Genomic DNA, 20028 nt, shown 5'->3' on the forward strand with positions numbered 1-20028 from the left:
ACCCTCCGTTAAGACACTAGGGGTCTACCTCGATGCCACACTCTCCATGTCACGCCAAGTCAATGCTATCACCTCATCAGCCGCGTACTCCACTAAGCTGATCAATGCGGTCAAATCCTTCCTCTCTATTTAGAATTGTCTCTCCGTTGCCAGAGGCACAATAGGTGCAAAACTAGACTACTGAAACGTGCTCTTCGCTGGCACTTGAGGAAAAAACATAAACAAACTTCAAATAGTTCAAAACAACGCTCTCTGTGCTGCCCTCAACATACCCAAAAGAGAACACATCTCATGTACTAGACTCTCTGCACACTGGCTCCCCATCAAAGAACAAATCCTATTCAAGACCCTTGCCATCACTCATAAGTTCCTCACTCACACAGCCCTGCCATATCTGTCAGCGAAACTAGTCAGGGCCGGCTCCTTCAGGCCCACCAGAACACATTACTAAAACCAACTCAACATTCCCATTGTCAAACGTGCCAAAGCGAGCGGTGCCAGCTTCCCCTTCTTTTCTGCAAGACAATGGAACGCCTTACCACCCACCCTCAGGAACAAACCCTCACATACAGCTTTCCGTAAAGCCCTCAAAACGAGGCTGTTCAACTAACCCACACACCCGCCTTCAGCCTGATACCTCCAGTTACCCCCCTGTGCGGAATTGTATTCGGGATGTATCCGGTTAACCTGTAACCCCTCGTAACGCCTACAACGCTATAGGTGTCACCTCTTTAACCAAGCACCTTATGTACATGTTATGTACCAGGTTCTCCCGTAACCCCACAAACCTCGAACACTGTTATGTATCTCTCCACTGCAACTAAGTAACATATATACCTCCTTGTAACAGCGCCACAATGCCTAATAGCTGCTTTGTGCACTATATAAATATAAAAAATAAATGCAATAAATAAATAAGCCCCTCGTGGCCTTGCAGGGTGCATTCCTTCTGGGATACGAAATGTTGGCAACATGAGACAAGGAAGGGTCTATGAATCTCTGCAGCTCTAGCCTTCCTCACTGGTGCCCAAGCTACAATCTATTACTGCCTGCCTACACTGTATATCTGTGTGTGTGACTTGGGCCTACAGGCCTGGCATCAGCACAAAACTAGGCCTCAATTCCAATATGGCTGCTACTATCTAAGATGGCGTTTGATTCCCCATATATAGTAGGGCAGAAACATGCTCTCCCCTCCGCACACTATAGCCTCGAGTGACATCCCTCTCGCCCCTGTAACCTCCCATGGCCCCTACTGAACATTGACAGGCCCCTGTTTCATGCGAAAGTTCCGGGGGGCGGGGGAAGATTGTTTCTCCTTCCCAACATTCCCCCTTTTTTTAATACTACATTAATGAATTCCCATGTTAACCCCTCATCCTTTTCACCCCCTCTTTCCCTCTCCAATCTCTCAGCTTCCATATATGGAGGGGATCCTTCCTTCGATAACATGCTCTCCAAACAGATCCCGCTTGTGCATATTGCTCTGGAGTGTGTGTCATATATATACATCCTCCATCACCTGCTAAGTCCAACCAGTACTGTGTAGTACTGGGGTCAAGTGGGGGAACTGTGATGGTGCCTGGGGGTGAAGACATTGCTCTATCGCAACCATGCATGGCCTATTTGGATCGTTGGTCTGAACCGTGCTATCTTTTGTACCACAGGATGCCTCTTGTTACCCAACCATCATCATTGCACTGCTAGGCACTGCTTTGGCACAAAACCGAAGTCCAAGCTGGCAGGTGCAGAATATCACCAACACGAACACTGAGCATATTGCCCTTAGGAAGGTGCATATGGAATGTATGGGACTACACCAGAGTAATTATGAGTCCAAATAACAAAACCAACTCAGGAAGATGGCAAAGTACGGTTTTATTAATAATTATCTAAAACAGGAAGGTTACAATGAACATAAACAGACGTACGCTCAGTCTCTCAATGATCTCCACAAAAAATAGAATTCTTATAATAATAATGCATCAGAGTGATGTAATACTATGTGGCAATAGTGAGAAAACGTATCAAGGGTCGGGATTGGTTAAGAGAAACATCTTGATGTGCAAGTATATAGGAGCTAGGATTATTACTGGCTGTCTAATATCAGATGGACAACTTATGCCTATCCCTAAAAACATGTAATTTCAGAAACATTAGATACATAGTTTCTCATTGGTCCTACAAACTATAAGGTTCTTCATTATATGGACTAATATAATTGTTTGCCATGCTTGTGCCATGTCTGGAACATTCGGTTCATTTAGCAGCACTTAAGCCCAGACCCAGGTGCAAGGAGATAGGGCATGAAACTACCTCACCCCCAATTAGCCCAGCATCTCTCATCACCCATGCCTTCTGCCATGAAATTGTCTTTGTACTTGGCCTTGCAGAGTATCCTTGTCTTTGAGAATGCACAGGATTGAGGGCACTAGCTACCATGTCTGGAACTCCACGTTTTAGCTCTATTTCCATCATTGGCTCATGTGACAGGAGACAACGATTTGGTCCATTTTGCAGCTTTTTAATGCGCTAAACAAATTAAAGCTTGGCATCCTTTGTGTTCTTTCTTGCACCTTAATGTGAGAAGGTTCATCCTCTGCACATTCCTCCTTCTTCAGAATAGATAGCTGACTTTGCTTCTTGAATCTTGTCTCCAGGCCAGGCAGCCTCGCCATGCAGCTTATATCTGGGCTTGTTCCACCGATAGACAACATTTATTATGAAAATGTGGTCACCCGGGAAGAGCAGAAGATTAGGCGTCGTGGGTGGAGCATCATATGCAGCGCTGGTCCTTTCTTCAGTACTCGGCGGTGCAAACTATTGAAAGCTAGATTAAATGGCTTTGATTAGTGCACACAGATAGCTACAAAATTCATCTCCTAGGACGGACACAGCCCTGTGAGAACCAAATTCTCTTCTGATTGGAGATAGAGGCGCATGCATGTGGTGCCCCTTTACCACCTTGTGGGGTGATAAATGATGATCCTTACAGGGCTGCATGCGCATGCTGAACAGAGCGAGAGGCAAGCAGTACACCACATTCTTTTGTAGAGTAGTGCAAAGCTTGTAAGGTTAACTCTTGAGAAGACCATAGATCCTCTCCACAACTCTGTTGGCCTGGGTTTGTAAATTGTACATATCCGATGCTTGAGGCCCAACCATGCAGTAATTTCCTTAAAAAGTTCCTTGAAAAAATGCGCTCCGTTATCAGACCTTAAAACATTGCACATTCCCCATCGAGGAAAGATCTCTCTCACTAAAAATGTGGCCACACATTTTCCATGGGGACGTGCACAGGTTCCAGCCTCCACCTACCATGAGAAAGGACACACAACCACTATTAAATAGCGAGATCCATTTCACCTTTCTCCCATGTCCTTGTAGTCAATGTGCAACTCATGGAATGGCCCAGTAGGGCGGGGCAGTGTACCCGGATAGTCCGTAAAGGGAGACCAGTATTATAACTCTGACACGTGATACAATTGACAATCGTTTTAGTAATTGCCTCTTGCAGATTGGGGACAAACCAGTCCTCCTGTATATCTGCAGCAATGTGTTGTTTAGATACATGGCCGGGGTGATGCTGTTGGTCAAACACGATCAGCAGCAACTTATGTGGCATAACTGCTTTACCCGATGTTTCTTGTCACCACAATGAATCTATGGGGGATTGCCTACATCCTATTTTTAACCACAGTTCTTTCTCTTCCTCTGGAGCTCGTCCTTGCAATTCTATTAGTTGGGCAATCGGTAAGGAATTATAGCAGTCTGGCAATTGCTCCCTGCTCTGCACCACGATTGGGTACTCAGGGACACTGCTGCTTGCTTGGCCGCCGCATCCGCAGCAGTGTTACAGTGAGAGACCTTGTCTGTATCATTAGTATGGGCAGTGCATTTTACCATTGCTGTTAATGTAGGTTGGGGCAGGGCGTCAATTAGCTTGTCAAACAGCACTGCATGTTGTACTGGGGACCGTCAGCTCTCCTAAACTCCCTCCCCTTCCACTGCGCCAGGCCTGCGTGCACAGTAGTGGTGACATAAGCCGAATCAGAATAGATAGTGACACGGCACCCTTGAGACACTAAAAGTGCCTCAATGAGCACTATAGGTTCTGCTGCTTGAGCCGAATAGGGCATAGGTAACCTCTTCTGCACCAATACCTCATATACTCCGTCCACCAGGCCTACTGCCACGCCATTATGCCTCAACCCTGAGCTTTGGTTAATAGTTGCTGACCCATCAATGAAAAGCACTTCCCCTATTCAAGAGGGCTATCCCGTGCCTTCGGGACATGCTCCCCCTCCCCCTCAAATGTCACACAATCACATGTCACCAGAACTTCCTTGGTGCACTTCTCTATTAGAAAGGTGGCAGGAATTACAGTTTAACACCTCACAATATGAATATTGGGGCTGGACCGAATTATTTCATATGCAGATGCCCTCTGCGTGGTCAGAATTGATTTGGAGCGCTCCAAAATGGCCAACACTGCAGCAAGTGCCCGTTCACGTGGAAACTGGCCCTGCATTACAGAAGCTAACAGTCTGCTATAGGTAGGCCAATGGCATGTAGCCTTTGTGAATTTTTGTGTCATTACTGCAGTCATCAATTGGCCATTTGAATGGGAAAAGAGATAGAACTCTTGCATGTAATCAGGAGTGGCCAGGTCTGGGGCCGTGGAAACTACTTCCTCTCGAGCGTACAAATTGGTGAGCATGTCCTCCGACCATACTATTTTATTGTCATTCTTCTGGGCCTCTTGAACGCCCTGTTGCAGAAGCCTGCTGTACGTGGCGTAGTCTAGGATCCATGCCCTACAATAATTACACAGCCACAACAAATGTTGCATCTCAATGACAGTTTTGGGTTGTGGAGTGCTGCACACTGAAGCAGCGCAATCAGGTATTATTCTATTTCCGTGTACAGATATTAACTGGCCCAAATAGAGCACTTCTTGGAGACAATATTTAAATTTCTACCTTGTATCCCGTGTATGCCTGTAGCTACCCCTCAGCAAATCTTCAACATACTGAATGATGATACGGGGCACTTGGATATTCCCTAGGTTAGCATGTAAAATCCTGTTCAAGATGCTGGGGGACTCACAATACCCCTGAGGCCATCTTCTGTGCTTGAAACGCATTCCCCCATGCGTGAACGCGGTGAGGTACTGGGAATCAGGGTGCAGGGGTATGGAGAAGAAGGTGTTTTTAAGATTTACCATGGTAAAGTTGGTTGCCTCCTTAGGGATGCTGCATAGTATCGTTGGAGGGTTTGGAACGGCAGGAAATTCTGCCTGGACAATGCCATTCAGAGGACAAAGGTCTTGGATCATCCTCCAACTCCCTCCTTTTTTTTTCATTAAAATGTTTTGTTTGATTTTACAAACTTTTCATTTAGAATTCTCTCTCACTTTCATTTTATTTATACATTTAATTTATTTTAGTCCATTAAGTCTCTTTTGTAATCTCCATCCAGAATTTAATTACTGTAATGATGAGCCATTGGTCCTTTCCTTGTAGCAAGTTTGCCCATCTTTCTTCTGTCGTCATCGATTTTTTCGAGATCTTAAAAAAATCTCTGAACAGTTCTCTTTTTTCTTTCAACGCTGGACAGACCATGATCAGGTGAAATAAGGTTTCTATTGCTTTCATTTCTTTGCAGAACCTACAATTCGGGGATACGATGGCTGTTCTATCTATCATCGCTAGATAGTCTCGAGTTGGTAAAATATTCAATTGAAATCATAAAAATAAGTCACGAATCGTTCTGTCTGGAAATTGAATTAGATAGTGGGGTAGTTCATTGAGAGCTCTTACCTCGTTTTCACATTTAAGATAGCGTTTGTAACTTGTTTGGATCTCTATAGTTTTTATCCAATCGTTGGTTTTTAGTTTTTGTTTCGCCTGCTGAGGTCTTTTGATCAACATTTCGTCTGTTATTTCTTCTAGTTGCATTTTTCTTTTAATGTCTGTAGTCCATTTCGAAAGAGCTGAAATTTGCAGGGCTTGTTCTTTTTCTTTTAGTATTTCCAATGACGGAATCTTGTCATCTGAAATTATTTTTCTATAAAGATCCATCTGCTTCCATGAAACTATGGATTGGATGGACTGTAGCCCCAGTTCGAATCACATTCTTGCTATTGGGAACGATTTTGGGAGAGCTAGCGTCTTCCGCCAATATAGCCCTTCTAGATAAGACCAATTAATAACCTTCTGATTGATTAAGGTTTAGCTGGCGTAGGTTATTATCGGAATTACCTTTTGCTTGTATAACAGGGTTGTTGCCTTTGCTGAATATGTTCTGGATTTCAGGTGAAAAATCCTCCCTTGTCTTGCCAAGGATCTTGCCTTTCCCTCAATGTGATCGTTCCATTCTTTTTCATTTTTTGAGGGATTAATCAAAGCACCCAAGTATTTTATTGTCTTTGTTGTGGAGATTTCTTGTTTTTCTAGCAGAATTTTTGTGGGATGTTGGATTTTCCAGTTCTGCATAAAAAGTTTCATAACCTTTGTTTTGGCCATGTTAATTTGCAGATCGTTTTATAACATGTACACTTGTGCTTTGTCCAGAGTTTCTTGTAAGCCTTTCATAGTTTTGTCAAGTATGATGATATTGTCAGCATAGATTAATGTTTGAATTGCTTCACTGTTAATTTTAGGTGGATTTGCTTTAGGATTTTGTATTTGTTCCTCGAAATCGTTGGTATACAAGTTATATAAACAAGCGGCTAGAGGACATCCTTGTTTCAACCCATTCCAAGTCAGAATGGGTTCCGTGACCATACCATCGTTTGTTAACCGTACTCGAACAGATGTAGTTGAATATAGTTGTTTTATTGGATTTAAGATGCAAGAAGGGCAACGCCATGATGTTAATTTCGCCCAAAGTTCATGCATGTTTACGGAGTCAAATGCCATTTTCAGGTCTATGAAAAGGGCATAGACTTGTTGGTTTCTTGTAATTGCTTCTGCTTTTACCATATTCAATAGCAATAGGTTTACGTTACTTCCAATCTTGGTAACAAAGCCAGTTTGTCTTTTAGCTTGTTTTTCATTATTTGCTGCCCAGTTGTTAAGTTGTTTTTGAAGATAACTTGCAAAAAGTTTTCCGAGCGGGTCTAAGAGGGCTATTGGTCTATAATTACCTGGATTCTTTTGATATCCTGCCTTGTAGATTGGAATCAGAATAGCAACTGACCAGGTATAAGGGATCTCCTTTCTTTTTTCTATGAGTTGAAGCAGATGGGAAAATAATTTTGCCCATTCTTGCGGGGCTGCTTTAAGAATTGCATTTGACAGACCATCCGGGCCTGGTGCTCGGGATGGATTTAGGGCTTTGATTGTGTTTGTTATGGCGTCTACATCCCAACTGAGGTTCCAAGTACACCTGTCATTTTCTCTGTCTTTTGTCGGGTTCGGCGTTTTGATGTATTACACTTCTAAGAAATGCTTAGCCCATATGTGAGACTCCACTTCTTGAATCATAGTTAGTTGTTTTGAAGCATCATTCATCATTGACCATAAGAATCTCGTGTTTTTCCTTTGTAAGGCCCCCAAAATTACTTCAGCATCCTTTTGTTTCATCATTGCCTTATTTGCCTTTGTTTTTCTTTTTTTATTTGGTTTTCGAAATCAGGTTCTTTCTTTTTTTTCAATTGCCGTAGTCTCTTTTGATGTTCTTATTTCTTTTGTTTGATTTCTAAATTGTATTGATGGCCATGAGGAAGCTTAGCGTTATTCTTGGATCTTGATTGAGGATGTTTGTATTCTTCTAAAATCCATCCATAGTTCAATTTTGCATGGTCTTTCAGGGGGGCTTCTTCAAAGGTAGAAAGTATTTCAGGTACTTGATGTCTTCGAATTCGTAGCTTATTCAGCCCATTAGACACTTCAAGTTCTGGTAAGTTTATTTGATGAGAGTTCATTTTTTGGGCGATCCATGAGACTGGAATTTGGTGATGGTCGCTTGCACAGTGCGGTATATTGTTGGTTGATATTATTAGTTTCTGTAAACTTTCTGAGGTAAATATGTAATCGATGATTGAAGTGGAGGTTTCACATGTCCAGGTCGGATATGGTAATCCTTTATCATTCATAGGTTGGTCAGTTAGAGTGATATTACGATTTCTCATTTGTTTAATCCATTTTCTTGCACGAGTCTACATTTCTTGGGTGGTACATTTATGGCCTTCATTATTGAATAGATGGATGTTAAAATCTCCTACTATGATGAATTCACTTCCGCTGTTAGAGAGCGCAATGGAGTCAATTTCCTCACATATCGAGTCTATTAATTTGTTGTCACTAATAGCAGTATGGTTCCAATAAATGTTAAAGATTGAAATACAACAATAATCCAAACACTGTGTCGCATTGTTGTCATTATAAGTAGGCATACGAATGGTGATGTATTGAGCCCATGGACTGATGTTCTTTCTTGCTATTATTGACCAGGTAGCCCTGATTTTCATAAGAATCAACATTCCTGAAGCCGGTCTAACTATGTTCGAAGATACAGCCAAGTTATGTATCCCTCGCATAGAACCTCTTCGGTCAACCAAGTTTCTTGTAGGCAAATTATTTCTGATTCTGCAAGAGTTATAGATGGATTTTCAAGAAGATGTTTGTGACCCCTTGTGTTCCATGATGTTAAGGATATTTTATTTGTGTGGACTTCTTTAACCTTTGGTTGTTATAGGTATGTTTTCCTAGGTCCTTTAGGTTCATATCTTTGTTTTGGGGTACGTGTGGAATCTCTCCAACTTTTACTTCCATTTGTCTCGTTCCTTTTTTTATTATTTTGATCAGATAACGCAATGTTCTTAGATTTTTTTTCAGCCATGGTTCTGGTTACAAAAATTTCTTCTGTTTTGAATCCAAGTTTTCCAAGTTGAAAGTTTGCCGCTAGGACACGCTGCATGATCTCTTCTGTATAGAAGTCAATATGGGCTTCTTCCATATGACTCTTGTTTGGGAAGATAATTACTTCAATATTGTCTGATCCAATTGATTTTAGTTGTGGTATGGCTTTAAATAAGTGCAAAGTATTGAATCTGTTCAGCATTACCGGCGCTTCTGTATATGTCGTCGTTTGAAACAGTGCTATTCTTTAGGCGTGCGTAATACTCCGTGGATTCTGAAACTTAGGTCTCGTGATAGGTGGACTTCCACAAGACACTGGTCTGTCGCTTTTTTTTGCTCTCTCCTGCGTTTCTGAAGATAACCATGTTTCCTCATTCGATACCGATGAGTATGTAAGTGAGATGTTGTTCAGTTGTTGATCAGAGCTTTGTGTATTTATTGAACTAGCCGTGGATGTGTCATAGCATTCATCAATAACTATCAATGCCTCGTCTTGTGAATTTATGGAGATTGAATTGTCTTCCGACGATTCATCAATTGTCAATATCTCTAGTGTTGGAACCTGGATTGTTGACAAGTTTGTTGCATCATGATTGATTTCTGCTATTAGCTCGTCCAATGGTTCAAACAGTGCTTGGTTAGTTATTTGAGGTATAGATCTCGGTGTGTTCGATGTGACCGGGTTGGTGTTCAAACCTTTTTGCACTATGCTCTTGGTTGCAATTCGTTGGATAATTGGCTGTGTTTTGTTGCCTAGTGCTTTTTGAACTGTTTGCATTTTTCTAAGGAACGCACGTGATCCCGCTTATGTTTTCTTAAGCACTTTTTTATGCATTGGTTTGTTCAGGGCATCTTGCCCTGCAGTTCCTCGTTTGGTTAAGTCAAAGATGTCAAATGGTATGCACATCGGTGGTTCATTAGTGCCTGGGATTACCGGGAGTGAGGGATTGGTCGTTTCAATCATAAATGGTTGCATTTCGTACTGTGTTGTCTGGTCGGTGTTATTGACAATGATGTCAGTTTTTTCCTCTGTTTGTATTTCTTTCGTTGTCGATTGCAGTTGCGGAATCGTGTGTAGTTGTTCATCTATTAGTTTTTTTGTTATAGTTGACACTGTTTCCATTAGATTCTGCTTATCTATGCTATTCACTCTTGCCATGTCCACTAAGCGTGATTGCCATATCCTAGACGTTTCCGCTTCATATTTCATTCGCTCTTGTATGGCGTTTGTGAAGGATTTAAGCTGAGTTTGTTTCGTCATATTCATCGCTAAGAGCATCGCTTGATCTTTCGTTGCATCAACCATGGATTCCTGCATTTTTAGAAATGGAATCATTGCGTTTGATAATACTGCTACCAAGGTGTTTTGCAGATCTAACATCGTGGTAGGTAATCTCTGTGGAGATTTGGATGAATCCCTCGTCGGTTCAGAGTGCGTATTTATGGATAAAGATTTGAGATTCTCTGTTCTTTGGTTCTTTGGATGGTTGTATAGTTTTTCCAAGAGTTTTTTTGACGGTATATGGCTTTCTTAAGGTGCTATCGGCGTTGAAGTATTTATTTGGTTAATTTTTGCAGTTGAGAGGACTCCACTAAAAACTTCATTTCTTTTCTCTTGGGAGTCCATTATTGCATCTATCTCAGTGATATCGAGCGACAGCCGTGCTATCCTGATAGGGAAAGATTTTACATTACTGTGACTGGTGGAATTGGTAGGATAATAAGTTGACTGCCAGCGTTGTTTAGCTATCCTTGCTCTCTCTTGCAATGATGGTGTAAAGCAGGAATCTTCAGAACTTGTATTTTGTATTTTGTTGCTTGTGACTTTTCCTTGGCCTGATGTCACTGTAGCTGATGTAGAATCATCATCTGATAACTTCTCCTGGTGTCTTTTTCCCATAGCTGGGATCTGTGTTATCGGGATACTGGCATTAAAGATTTTGGTAGCAGCCTGTATCTGAATTGGAGTTATTAGGACTTCCCTGTTTGAGGATACTGATGCAGTTTCAGTTGGTAACATGTTTGCCTGCTCTGCAGTACTTCTGAATGTAGAAAGGATCTGGACATCCATGTTGTCGTCCGTTGGCAAGACTGTCTTTGCTCTTGGTTGACACATTTTATCTTCTATCTCTTGTTTCTGTATGGTATTCTCTTTTTTTATCTGTATTCTAGGCCTCCATCTATAGGTGTAGTGGTTATCAGAGTTTTGATATTTGAATGTGATGTTAATCTGTTGCTCAAGGCTACAGATTCTTCTAGTTTCTCTTGTAGTCTTGTACGAGGTTTGGAAGGATCCATCTTTAGATATTAGAGATGGTAATTGATCAAGCGGTTGAAGCTTTAGCAATTTAATCAATAGTTTTACTTTTTAGTGAACACTTACCAGCCGATCTCGCCGACTCCAGCCGAACAGCAGTCAACAGCGCGCCCTTATCTCCACGCTGGCTTCACGCCGCAAGGGTCGCACTGTCCTGCTCTTATGCCGCACTTCCTGGGGGTGTGTCACAGTTGTGACGTGACGAGAGTCACGTGGATGATCAAAAGTACGGCCCGCTCACGTCAACTGCTGTCAGCTACAGCTGGCAGTCTTACGCGAAAGGAGCGGGTCCAGTCTGCAAAGGATACAAATGGATGTGAGTTTCTCAAAGGGAATCACAGCACAGCAGGCAGTAGTCAATGCTCCCCAGCCAAACAGCAGTCAACAGCGCGCCCTTATCTCCACGCGGTCTTCACCAACTCCCTCCTTTTGCCTTTTTTAACTGGATAGATCGCTGTGTTACCTGGGGAGTTAGAGGGCATTAATATTCCCTGATTCAGGAGTGACACAATAGTATCCTGCATGCCCTCCTCTGCTTCTTTGAACAGAGGGTACTGTTTAACTCAGAGCAATACTTCGCCTGGCTTCAGTATTATTGTAACCGCCGCCACTGCCTGCAAGAGCCCTACATCGTGAGCGGTGGTTGGTAATAACCTTTCTAGTACTTGTTCTAAATCGCTCTCAGTGAATGGGCGTGGGGCAACAGGGGCCATAAAAGAACATTGTAGATTCCGGTATTGTACAATAATGTCACAAGGGGTCCAATTTGTCAACACAATTTCTGTATATTGACAGGCCTTTGTTTCATGCGAAAGCGCTGGGGGCCTGGGAAGATCGTTTCTCCTTCCCAATACCTATTGGTTTTGCTAAAGGGTGTTTCCACTTACATGCCCAATAGCCACACACAGCTGGAATCATATTTTGGGAATCTAGGCACATAGGCTCAGGTGCCTAGACAATGAAGTCATCAGATCCAATACATCCGAGCTCTGGCGCATCATCAGATAGGCTCTTTCGTTTCTTGGCTGAAATCTTGTTACGTTTGCGCTAATCTTTGGTAAAACAATCTTGTTACGTTTTCACTTAACCTTTGGTAAAAACATTGTGCTATTGAAATCTGTTGCCTCTTTAGTCCCTGTGATGCTTTTCTATAGAAAAATGCTATTTTTTAAAATTAAAATGTAAATTTAATTGGGATTTCTTTTAAAATGACCTGACAGTGGTATGTAAGTGAACAATCAAGGCATTTGAACAGTACGCTTCAAATCTAGAATTACAATATCACTTGGAACACATCAACATCCTGTCCATGAACCTGTAAAGGAAGTGAAGAAACAATTCATGCTAAACAATGGAGGGCATGGCATGGCATCCACCTGTGTCTGCATGCAACTGCTTTCTTTCTTACTTGCCTACATTTCTATCTGTACCCATGCCACAAGCTGGTTTCTGCAACAGCGCCTTGATGCTCTTGGGTTTTGTGCGCTTTACAAATGCATAAATAAATAAATGAATAAATAAATAAATAAATGGCGCCGCTACATAAAGATCGTTCACACGGGGGTCCATTAGTGTTTTGCCACCCATCCTTAAGTTAGAGTAACTTATTGGGTTACAAAAGCTTACCTTTGGGAAGAAAATTACAATATTAACTCATTGCTATGTCCTGTTGCACAACCTCCGTTCCCCAAACGTAACTTTTTTCTTTTTTCATCTCTTCGAAAGCCCCAGTTGTCCAGCGCATATGACTGAGGATGGCATAACAGCTGTCAGTGAGGAGTTAGGCATAGCTGCTAATTCCAAAAAATTAAGACCCCCATTTTAGCATGCAAGAAGTCAGCTCATGGGATGATTGAAAGAGGTCCTTGCCCTGCACACTGACCAACCAAGCTCAGTGAGGAGTTACTGAAGCTCAGTGACGAGTTACTGAAAAGGATCACTCAGAGTGAGAGGGCCTGCATGAAATACTTTTGATATAATTACCAACCTGCCTCCAGGCGTTAGATGTGCTGTATGCCTGAACAAAAGACAGTGGTATGTTCCATTTCTAAGAAGAGCAAAGATTATTATTGATTGTAACTGGACAATTATGTAAAGACGCAACCAGAGGCATTCAGAATATATTGTCGAGACCGTTTCATATGACAGAAGCAGAGCTGGGCCTGTTCTAGATCTTCTTGACGGGATCTAGAAAGGTGAAGAGGTGAGCTCACAGGATGATTTACTAGCAATAAATGGGTGATAATCACCTCTTAGGAGGGCCCTTGTCTGTAGCAATGTATTAAGCAATAATGCTGCCTTCCAAAGGGCTGTACCGGAGGGTAATGGCCTGGAGTGTGTGGTTGGGCCTTTAGTGAAGGCTGTGGATGTTAACACCCATTATGGCCTGTGAAAGGGTGCATTATTGCTTTCAACACACCGGGGTACGAAAAGCCTGTGGGGAAAAAACACATGAGCCACATCAAGCATGCGGCATGTGAAGTTAGTGGTATTAAAACAAAAATGGCCAACATGGAAATGGCAAGGGAAGCACCTCTTCCATTTCCATGGTCTGTTGTGGGCCTAGCCAGCCTGGAGTGTCACGCGGCTCTTGGGAAAGGAAGAGCGGGCTGCCGGAGAGCGACATCGGGGAGAAGGTAAAGCGGTGGTAGAGTGGGAGAGGAGAGAATGTGGTGTGGGAGGTAGTGGTTAGGAACAACGGGGGTCTTGGAGCAGGCCAAGAGAGGGAGCGCACTGGAAGAGGTGCCGGCCGAAGCATGGAATGTGGGCTTTGATCTGTCCCCTGGCTGCTAATGAATATTAAACTTTAGATGGAAGATTCTTTTCTGTGTCCAGTCTCATTTTGACCGCCTGGCTCTGGGTATTTGTTTAACCCGAAGTTTCCAGGAAAAACAGGAAGGATTGATAGAGATTGCTGGCAAGGGGTCTTCCAGAGTCACTAGGACAGGCTGGAGAACAGCTGACCTTGGCCGTGGGGTTGATGAGGACCTGAAGGCTCAGAACATTCCTCTCCGCTTCCTCACTGCGCTGTGCAGTAAGAGGCAGTGGGCCTGATTTACAAACATGTTTTCAATGGGACTTTCCCATGGTAAAACATGTTTGTAAATCAGGCCCAATGACTGTTACTCTTGTGATGTAGGCTGCCGTGTAACTCATCTTCCTTATCGTAAATTGATAACTAAACTCTGTACATTAAAGGAAATATCAGACTTTTGCTGATCATGTATCGAGCTCACATTTTGTGACTGAAATGTCCACAAGTTAGTGAACAATCTATCTATAGGTACACATGTGTGGGGTACTAATTGGGTTAAAATGTCAGTGATTGGTGGTCTTCTGCGCCATGAAAAAGATCCTGCAACGACATGTATAAAAGAACAGCCACTGGATGGCAAATAAAAGTCTTTGGATTGTTAAGCCATTGTAAAATGGTAAAACTATGCATTAACGATGAAGTAAAAACCTTCCTTTAGGCGGTAAGCTCATTTCGCATTCCACAAAGGTGCACGTAATGGGGGCACGGTGCCAGGGGGATCGGTCTGATAATGCAGAGTGGACGAGAATGAAGGCACGGGGCCCCTTCTTTGCTTTCACGGCGCTTAAATGCAGACCCAAGGTAAGTGCCAAACGCATACTCAAAGAAGATATTGTATTTTGGAGAATGCAGCGGGTTTTCTGAGCTGACAAGTGAGACATTCCTTATAGATGTGCGCATACTAGGCGCTCCAGCAGAGGCTGCACGATGGGGACGCATTTCAAGGTTTGAGTGGCAGCTACTTTTAACCTGGAGATGGGCACGTGACCGGCGGTTGCTGTTTGTCTACGCCTTGCCCTGAAATATGTCATTCGTCTCCTCTGTGCTCCCGCCCTTTCTCGTCTAAAATATGAATGTCTTTCTCGTCTCTTTTGGCTCCCCGCTTCTAATTGTTTCGACCCCCCAACATTCCCACAAACCTGCCGCATCTCCATTTTCAGTCCGACTTTTAAGCATTTTCCTTAACCTTGAGCTCGCGTTTCAGGGGTTTTCTGTTTAGTCACAATTCATCCAGGAAATGGCGAGGTTACAAAAAAGACCATTCCGTCAAATAGTCGGCAAAAGAGTACTATTTTGTTGCGACGTTTTTGGATTTCATCCAAAAGTCATCATCATTTTATACTTTGGGTGAGGAAGTTGTGCTAGAAAGTCTTACTCAAAGCTACGTTAATGGGCCAGTCCAGACAACCCTCCACTTTAAAACTTTCCCTAGTTTTTCATCGCTGCTATTTTCAATGATGAAAATGCTATAGGAGTGCACTCGTATATGCCCATGTCTTCACAAAACACACATTATATTATACAAAACATACTGCATCGATTTATTGGAGCCAAACAGGCCGCACGTTTTTACAGAATAATTCACACAGATTCTGTCTTTTACATCAACCATAATCGGTTACCATAACCTTGACCCTATCAGAACTGCCGACCCGCCAGTTGCCGTTTTGGCCTACAATTGTGTGAGCTGTCCCAGGGTTAATTGCAGAATTAAATTTCCAGCCAGACAGTCCAACGCCCAAGCCTGGGCTACATATCCACCCAATGGGCAACCCGAGGGGCCAGCCCCATCATCCATGTCGGCTTGGCCTATTGCGCGCAAGTGGACCCCTCAACACACAACCCGGGTAGCAAATTCATAGTTCCTCTTAGTTCAACATTTTGGACAAGGTCCAAACATTTTCATAATCCATTGTGTAGGTCCCTGTTAACAGTGCCAACAAAATGCAACACTGAAAATAAACACACAGTATAATTACACACTCTGATCTTCATAACACAATTGGAAATGATCAATAACCCAGTTCATAGCTAACAATAAACACTGCCAGCATAAGGGATTGGGAGGGTGGGCTATCTTCATCCTGAGGCGCAAGCAGCAGCGTGAAGAGGATGAAGACAGGGCTCGCCAACCTTGATATACCAGAGCCCACTGGATGCAGGTAAGGCAGCCCCTCACCTGTCCTTTTGCCACCACGCCCCTCCCCGTTTTGTCCCCCCCCAGAAGCTACAGCAGCAGTGCGAACAAAGGCCCCCACCATGGCCGACGAGGAGTGCTTTGCAATATGAAAAGTAAAGGGGTGAAAACATGTGGTTCTAAGTCCCACCCACCTTCCTGTCTGTTGTGGACCAAATCATTTCTCTGGTTTATGGATCTCTCTGTGGTTCCTGATTAAAGCGGCCAGTCTCCCTTGAAACTGCGGTTAGACCAGACTCTCTGGCTCCTGCAAACCACATTCTCGTACCTTATGGATGGAGTCCCCCTGCGGGGAGGACTATGTAAAAAATGCAGTCCCAGACATGACAGTTCACTGTCATCGATAGTGAGGATGGGAGCTGGCTTCAGGTTGACACAGTTACATATGAAAGGTTGTTGGGGTTTCCTGTCTCCTTTGTTAACTCCTGCAGCCAGGCCCCATGTGGACCTGTTTGAAGTACACTCTATTCGTATGATAATCGCTGCCACCAGCTGCAGGGACCAACAAAAGAGTGGGTGGATTTATGGAGCATTTGTTAATTAATCTGGCTGGCCATGGTCGGCAGGAGCTTGGTCCTCCCCCTTCCTGAGAGGGCATAGTGTTCTCCTGGCTGCCACATTCCAACTAAGTAGGACAGGACGGGCTGTGCCTGTAGGCTGTGTCCACCTAGACTACATGGGTCTATGCATATATTGTGGTGTGATCATAGAAAAATGTGTGTGGATTAGCCCCACACATTTTCCTGAGGTTGGTCTACCATCATTACATTTAATGAAAATTTAAAAAAACGCCTAGGCGAGGTTGATGGTTGTGGATGGTTGAATTCCTCACATGAAGATTGAAAGCATGAAAAATCGTCTTTACTCTTTACTTTCACTCTCTGGGTCTCATTACAAGTTGGTGACATTCCGGCAGTAAATCTGCCAGAATACCGCCCAACGGAATGACCGTTAAAGCCACCTGGTCTGGTGAATTTACTGCTGGATTACAAGTGGTGGTGGCAGTGTTAGTCCCCATTCATTTGTAGTCCATAAAACTCCATTGGGGATTTCGGCTGAGGTAATTCTGCTGATTATGCTGATTTTTCAGCAGAAAGTGGGAGAATTTAACTCCAGCATGATGCGAGAGTAGTAAATCCCCCACTCCATAGCCAGACTCTTAGTATGGAGGAACGGGAAAAGTGGCGGTAATTCCGATACCACCACCTTTTTCCCACACCACCATACTCATAATGAGCCCAAATGCCTTATAAAAAATGAATGCTGACTGCACATTTTGCACATTTTGCTTTACAGATGACATTTCAATGGAATCCAGCTACTTTTAGTAGGTGGAATTTGCAGATGGATTTCATAGGAATGGTTTAGTTTTACACTAGCATGAAATTCACATGCTGGCATAAAAAGGAGATGATTTGCAGGTGGAGTGGTGGGAAGGAGGCAGAAATGTACTTCCCTTCCTGTCTCCCACTCTGCCTGCAAAACCTTGGAAATTCAGCAAGCGTGGTATGGCAAAGCTTAAACAGTTTTATGCCCTCCTTTATGCCTTGAGATGCTGCGCTGCCATCAACTATAGCTTATTGCAATCAGCCATGAAATTCCCCCATGTATGACTTTTTCTTGTGTTTTTATCAGAAATATATTTACATTTTTCAATAACTCCACATAGCTTGTCTGATATTCTAACATCCTCTTTTTAAAAAGTGAATTGATCAAAATAGACATATGTGTAGTAACAATCAAGGAGATGTCTTATATTGGGCGAGTATTGGCTAGATAAACGTGCATACACAGTATCCTTGGATAGAGTGGAACATTGGATAGTGGTTATTTACTTTTAAAGCCAGCTAGCCAAAATGCATTGCAAATATGCTGTATTAAGGGATATGTCACCTTAAAGTACCAGTTTCGTTCATTTACAATTAACATTTAAAAAGAGCAAATCAGCAAAATGATGACGGATAAATGCAGTTGCAAACATTCACCGGGCGTTCAATAACATGATAGTGTTACATGCGTTACAGAAATGAATAGGTTAGTTACTGTACCTCTCCAGCGCCTTGAAAGAGTATAGTATTGTCAGAGAACTTGCGTTTAGTTATTCGCTGTGCTGCGAAAAGTCCGGCCACAGCTACAGCTGCAGTCCCTAAAATACGCAAGGAATAAATACAATTAAACGTTTAAAACACATAACCAATGCAAAGTGTGCACTTGGATTATTGACATCAATGTGGATGCTGACTGTACATTGTTATGTTAGACAGCATTGAGCAACTGTACTGCGTCATTGCATTTTGAGACCAGAATTGTTCATTAAAAAAATTCAAATTATTAGCTAAAGCTACTTCTTTATACAGTGCGCCTCCCTAACGTTTTTGTTGTTGGGAAAACGTCCATCAGATCGCAAAATTAACGAGAAAGTACCAGGAATCGTTAATTAATAAAGCGATACACTGCATACGCTAAGTTATGGAACGTATTTACATTGCGTGAGCTTTGAGATTTGTCATTGGCGTGATGCTTTCTGACCCTGACTTAGTGCAGGTGACAATAGATAACAGGACCATGTCCCCAAAGAAAGCTGGCACAATTGTACGAAAATGTTTACCTGTAACAGAAAACATAATTCCAAATGCACTGCCTACCCCACGACAGGATAATGTCCCAGAAACCAATCTCAATTGCTGTACCCCACATAAAAATACAAGAAACGGCAATGGCAATGAAGGCGCAATGGGTACGTGACAAATGTCCCCTTGCTCTGGTTACTCTATTTTTGACCTTGGGCCTTCATCCACGACACCAAGTAGTATTTCAGGTGGGTCATGGAATATAGCTGGCCTCTCAGCCAAGCTCGAGATCCCAGACTCACTTTCCTTTAAAGGGAGTTTCCATGTTATCTGTTTCCAAGACACATGGAACACTTGCTTGGTTACTACGCCGGGCTACATGGATTTTGGTGTACCTACCACAAGCGCCCAAGAGAAGACCAAGAGGGGATTCGGGGTGTCTCAGAACACGGATCAAAATGAGCCTGAGTATGATTGTTCATTTGCTCAAGAATGACTCCAATGATCTAATGTGTCTAACCTTTTCTAGTTTTAATAATGTTCTTATAGTTACACTTAATGTGTTGAAGATCCAGCAGTGTGGTTCAATAGATACTAGTGCTTTAGAACCTCTGGATGAACTGATAACTGATTTTAGGGGAAAACATGTGAATACTTTAATTATTTTAGCTGGAGACATGAATGTTCAATTTGAGCCCCTTGAAATGGCAGAGGATAAGGAAGAGATCATTCTGAGCTGAGGTGCTGCCCCGCCCATTTGTATTCACCCTGAAGCACTTCAGATGGCAATTTGTTTTTTTGACTTACCACTAAGACCAGGCAACAGGCAGCTGGAAGTGGACCGACCAGCAAAGAGCACATTCAGGAGAGGCTCCAGTTCTTCCTACATAGATTTTGCGGACTGGCACCTCACTTATAGCTTTGAGGTCATTGCTAGACCGGAGACTGGCCATGACCCATTGGTACTAAACTTTGCATCGAATAATGGAGTTATACCTTTGAATCTATGTGACAAGTCTGAGGGGTTTACTGATTCAAACACAAGAAGGAGTTTGAAATTGGCTGAGTTTGACACCAGCAAATGTCTTCCCTATATCTATGCTGAGTTAGTAGTACCTGGATTTGAATGCTTTTGGCTAACAATATACACAATATAAATGTGTACAATAGGTCTATCTGTGAGATTCTGATTCGGCGTTTGACTTTTGGATTCGCAAAAGGAAGAACTTGAGAGCTACGTGGTATAATGATGATTGCACCGG

The 20028-nt window shown here is 42.8% G+C and overlaps 1 protein-coding gene across 1 annotated transcript in view; it reads right to left on the reverse strand.

Moving 5' to 3' along the window:
• ME1 (malic enzyme 1) overlaps window positions 1-20028 on the reverse strand; it is a 1722623-nt gene that overhangs the window by 361038 nt on the left and 1341557 nt on the right. Inside the window, exon 8 of the mRNA XM_069606328.1 lies at window positions 18245-18342. Within this exon, the coding sequence (XP_069462429.1) occupies window positions 18245-18342 (98 nt within the window). The remainder of the gene's footprint in view (window positions 1-18244; window positions 18343-20028) is intronic.

The sequence above is a fragment of the Ambystoma mexicanum genome, chromosome 4p, assembly GCF_040938575.1.
Source record: "Ambystoma mexicanum isolate Mex_15411 chromosome 4p, UKY_AmexF1_1, whole genome shotgun sequence".
Lineage (NCBI taxonomy): Eukaryota > Metazoa > Chordata > Amphibia > Caudata > Ambystomatidae > Ambystoma > Ambystoma mexicanum.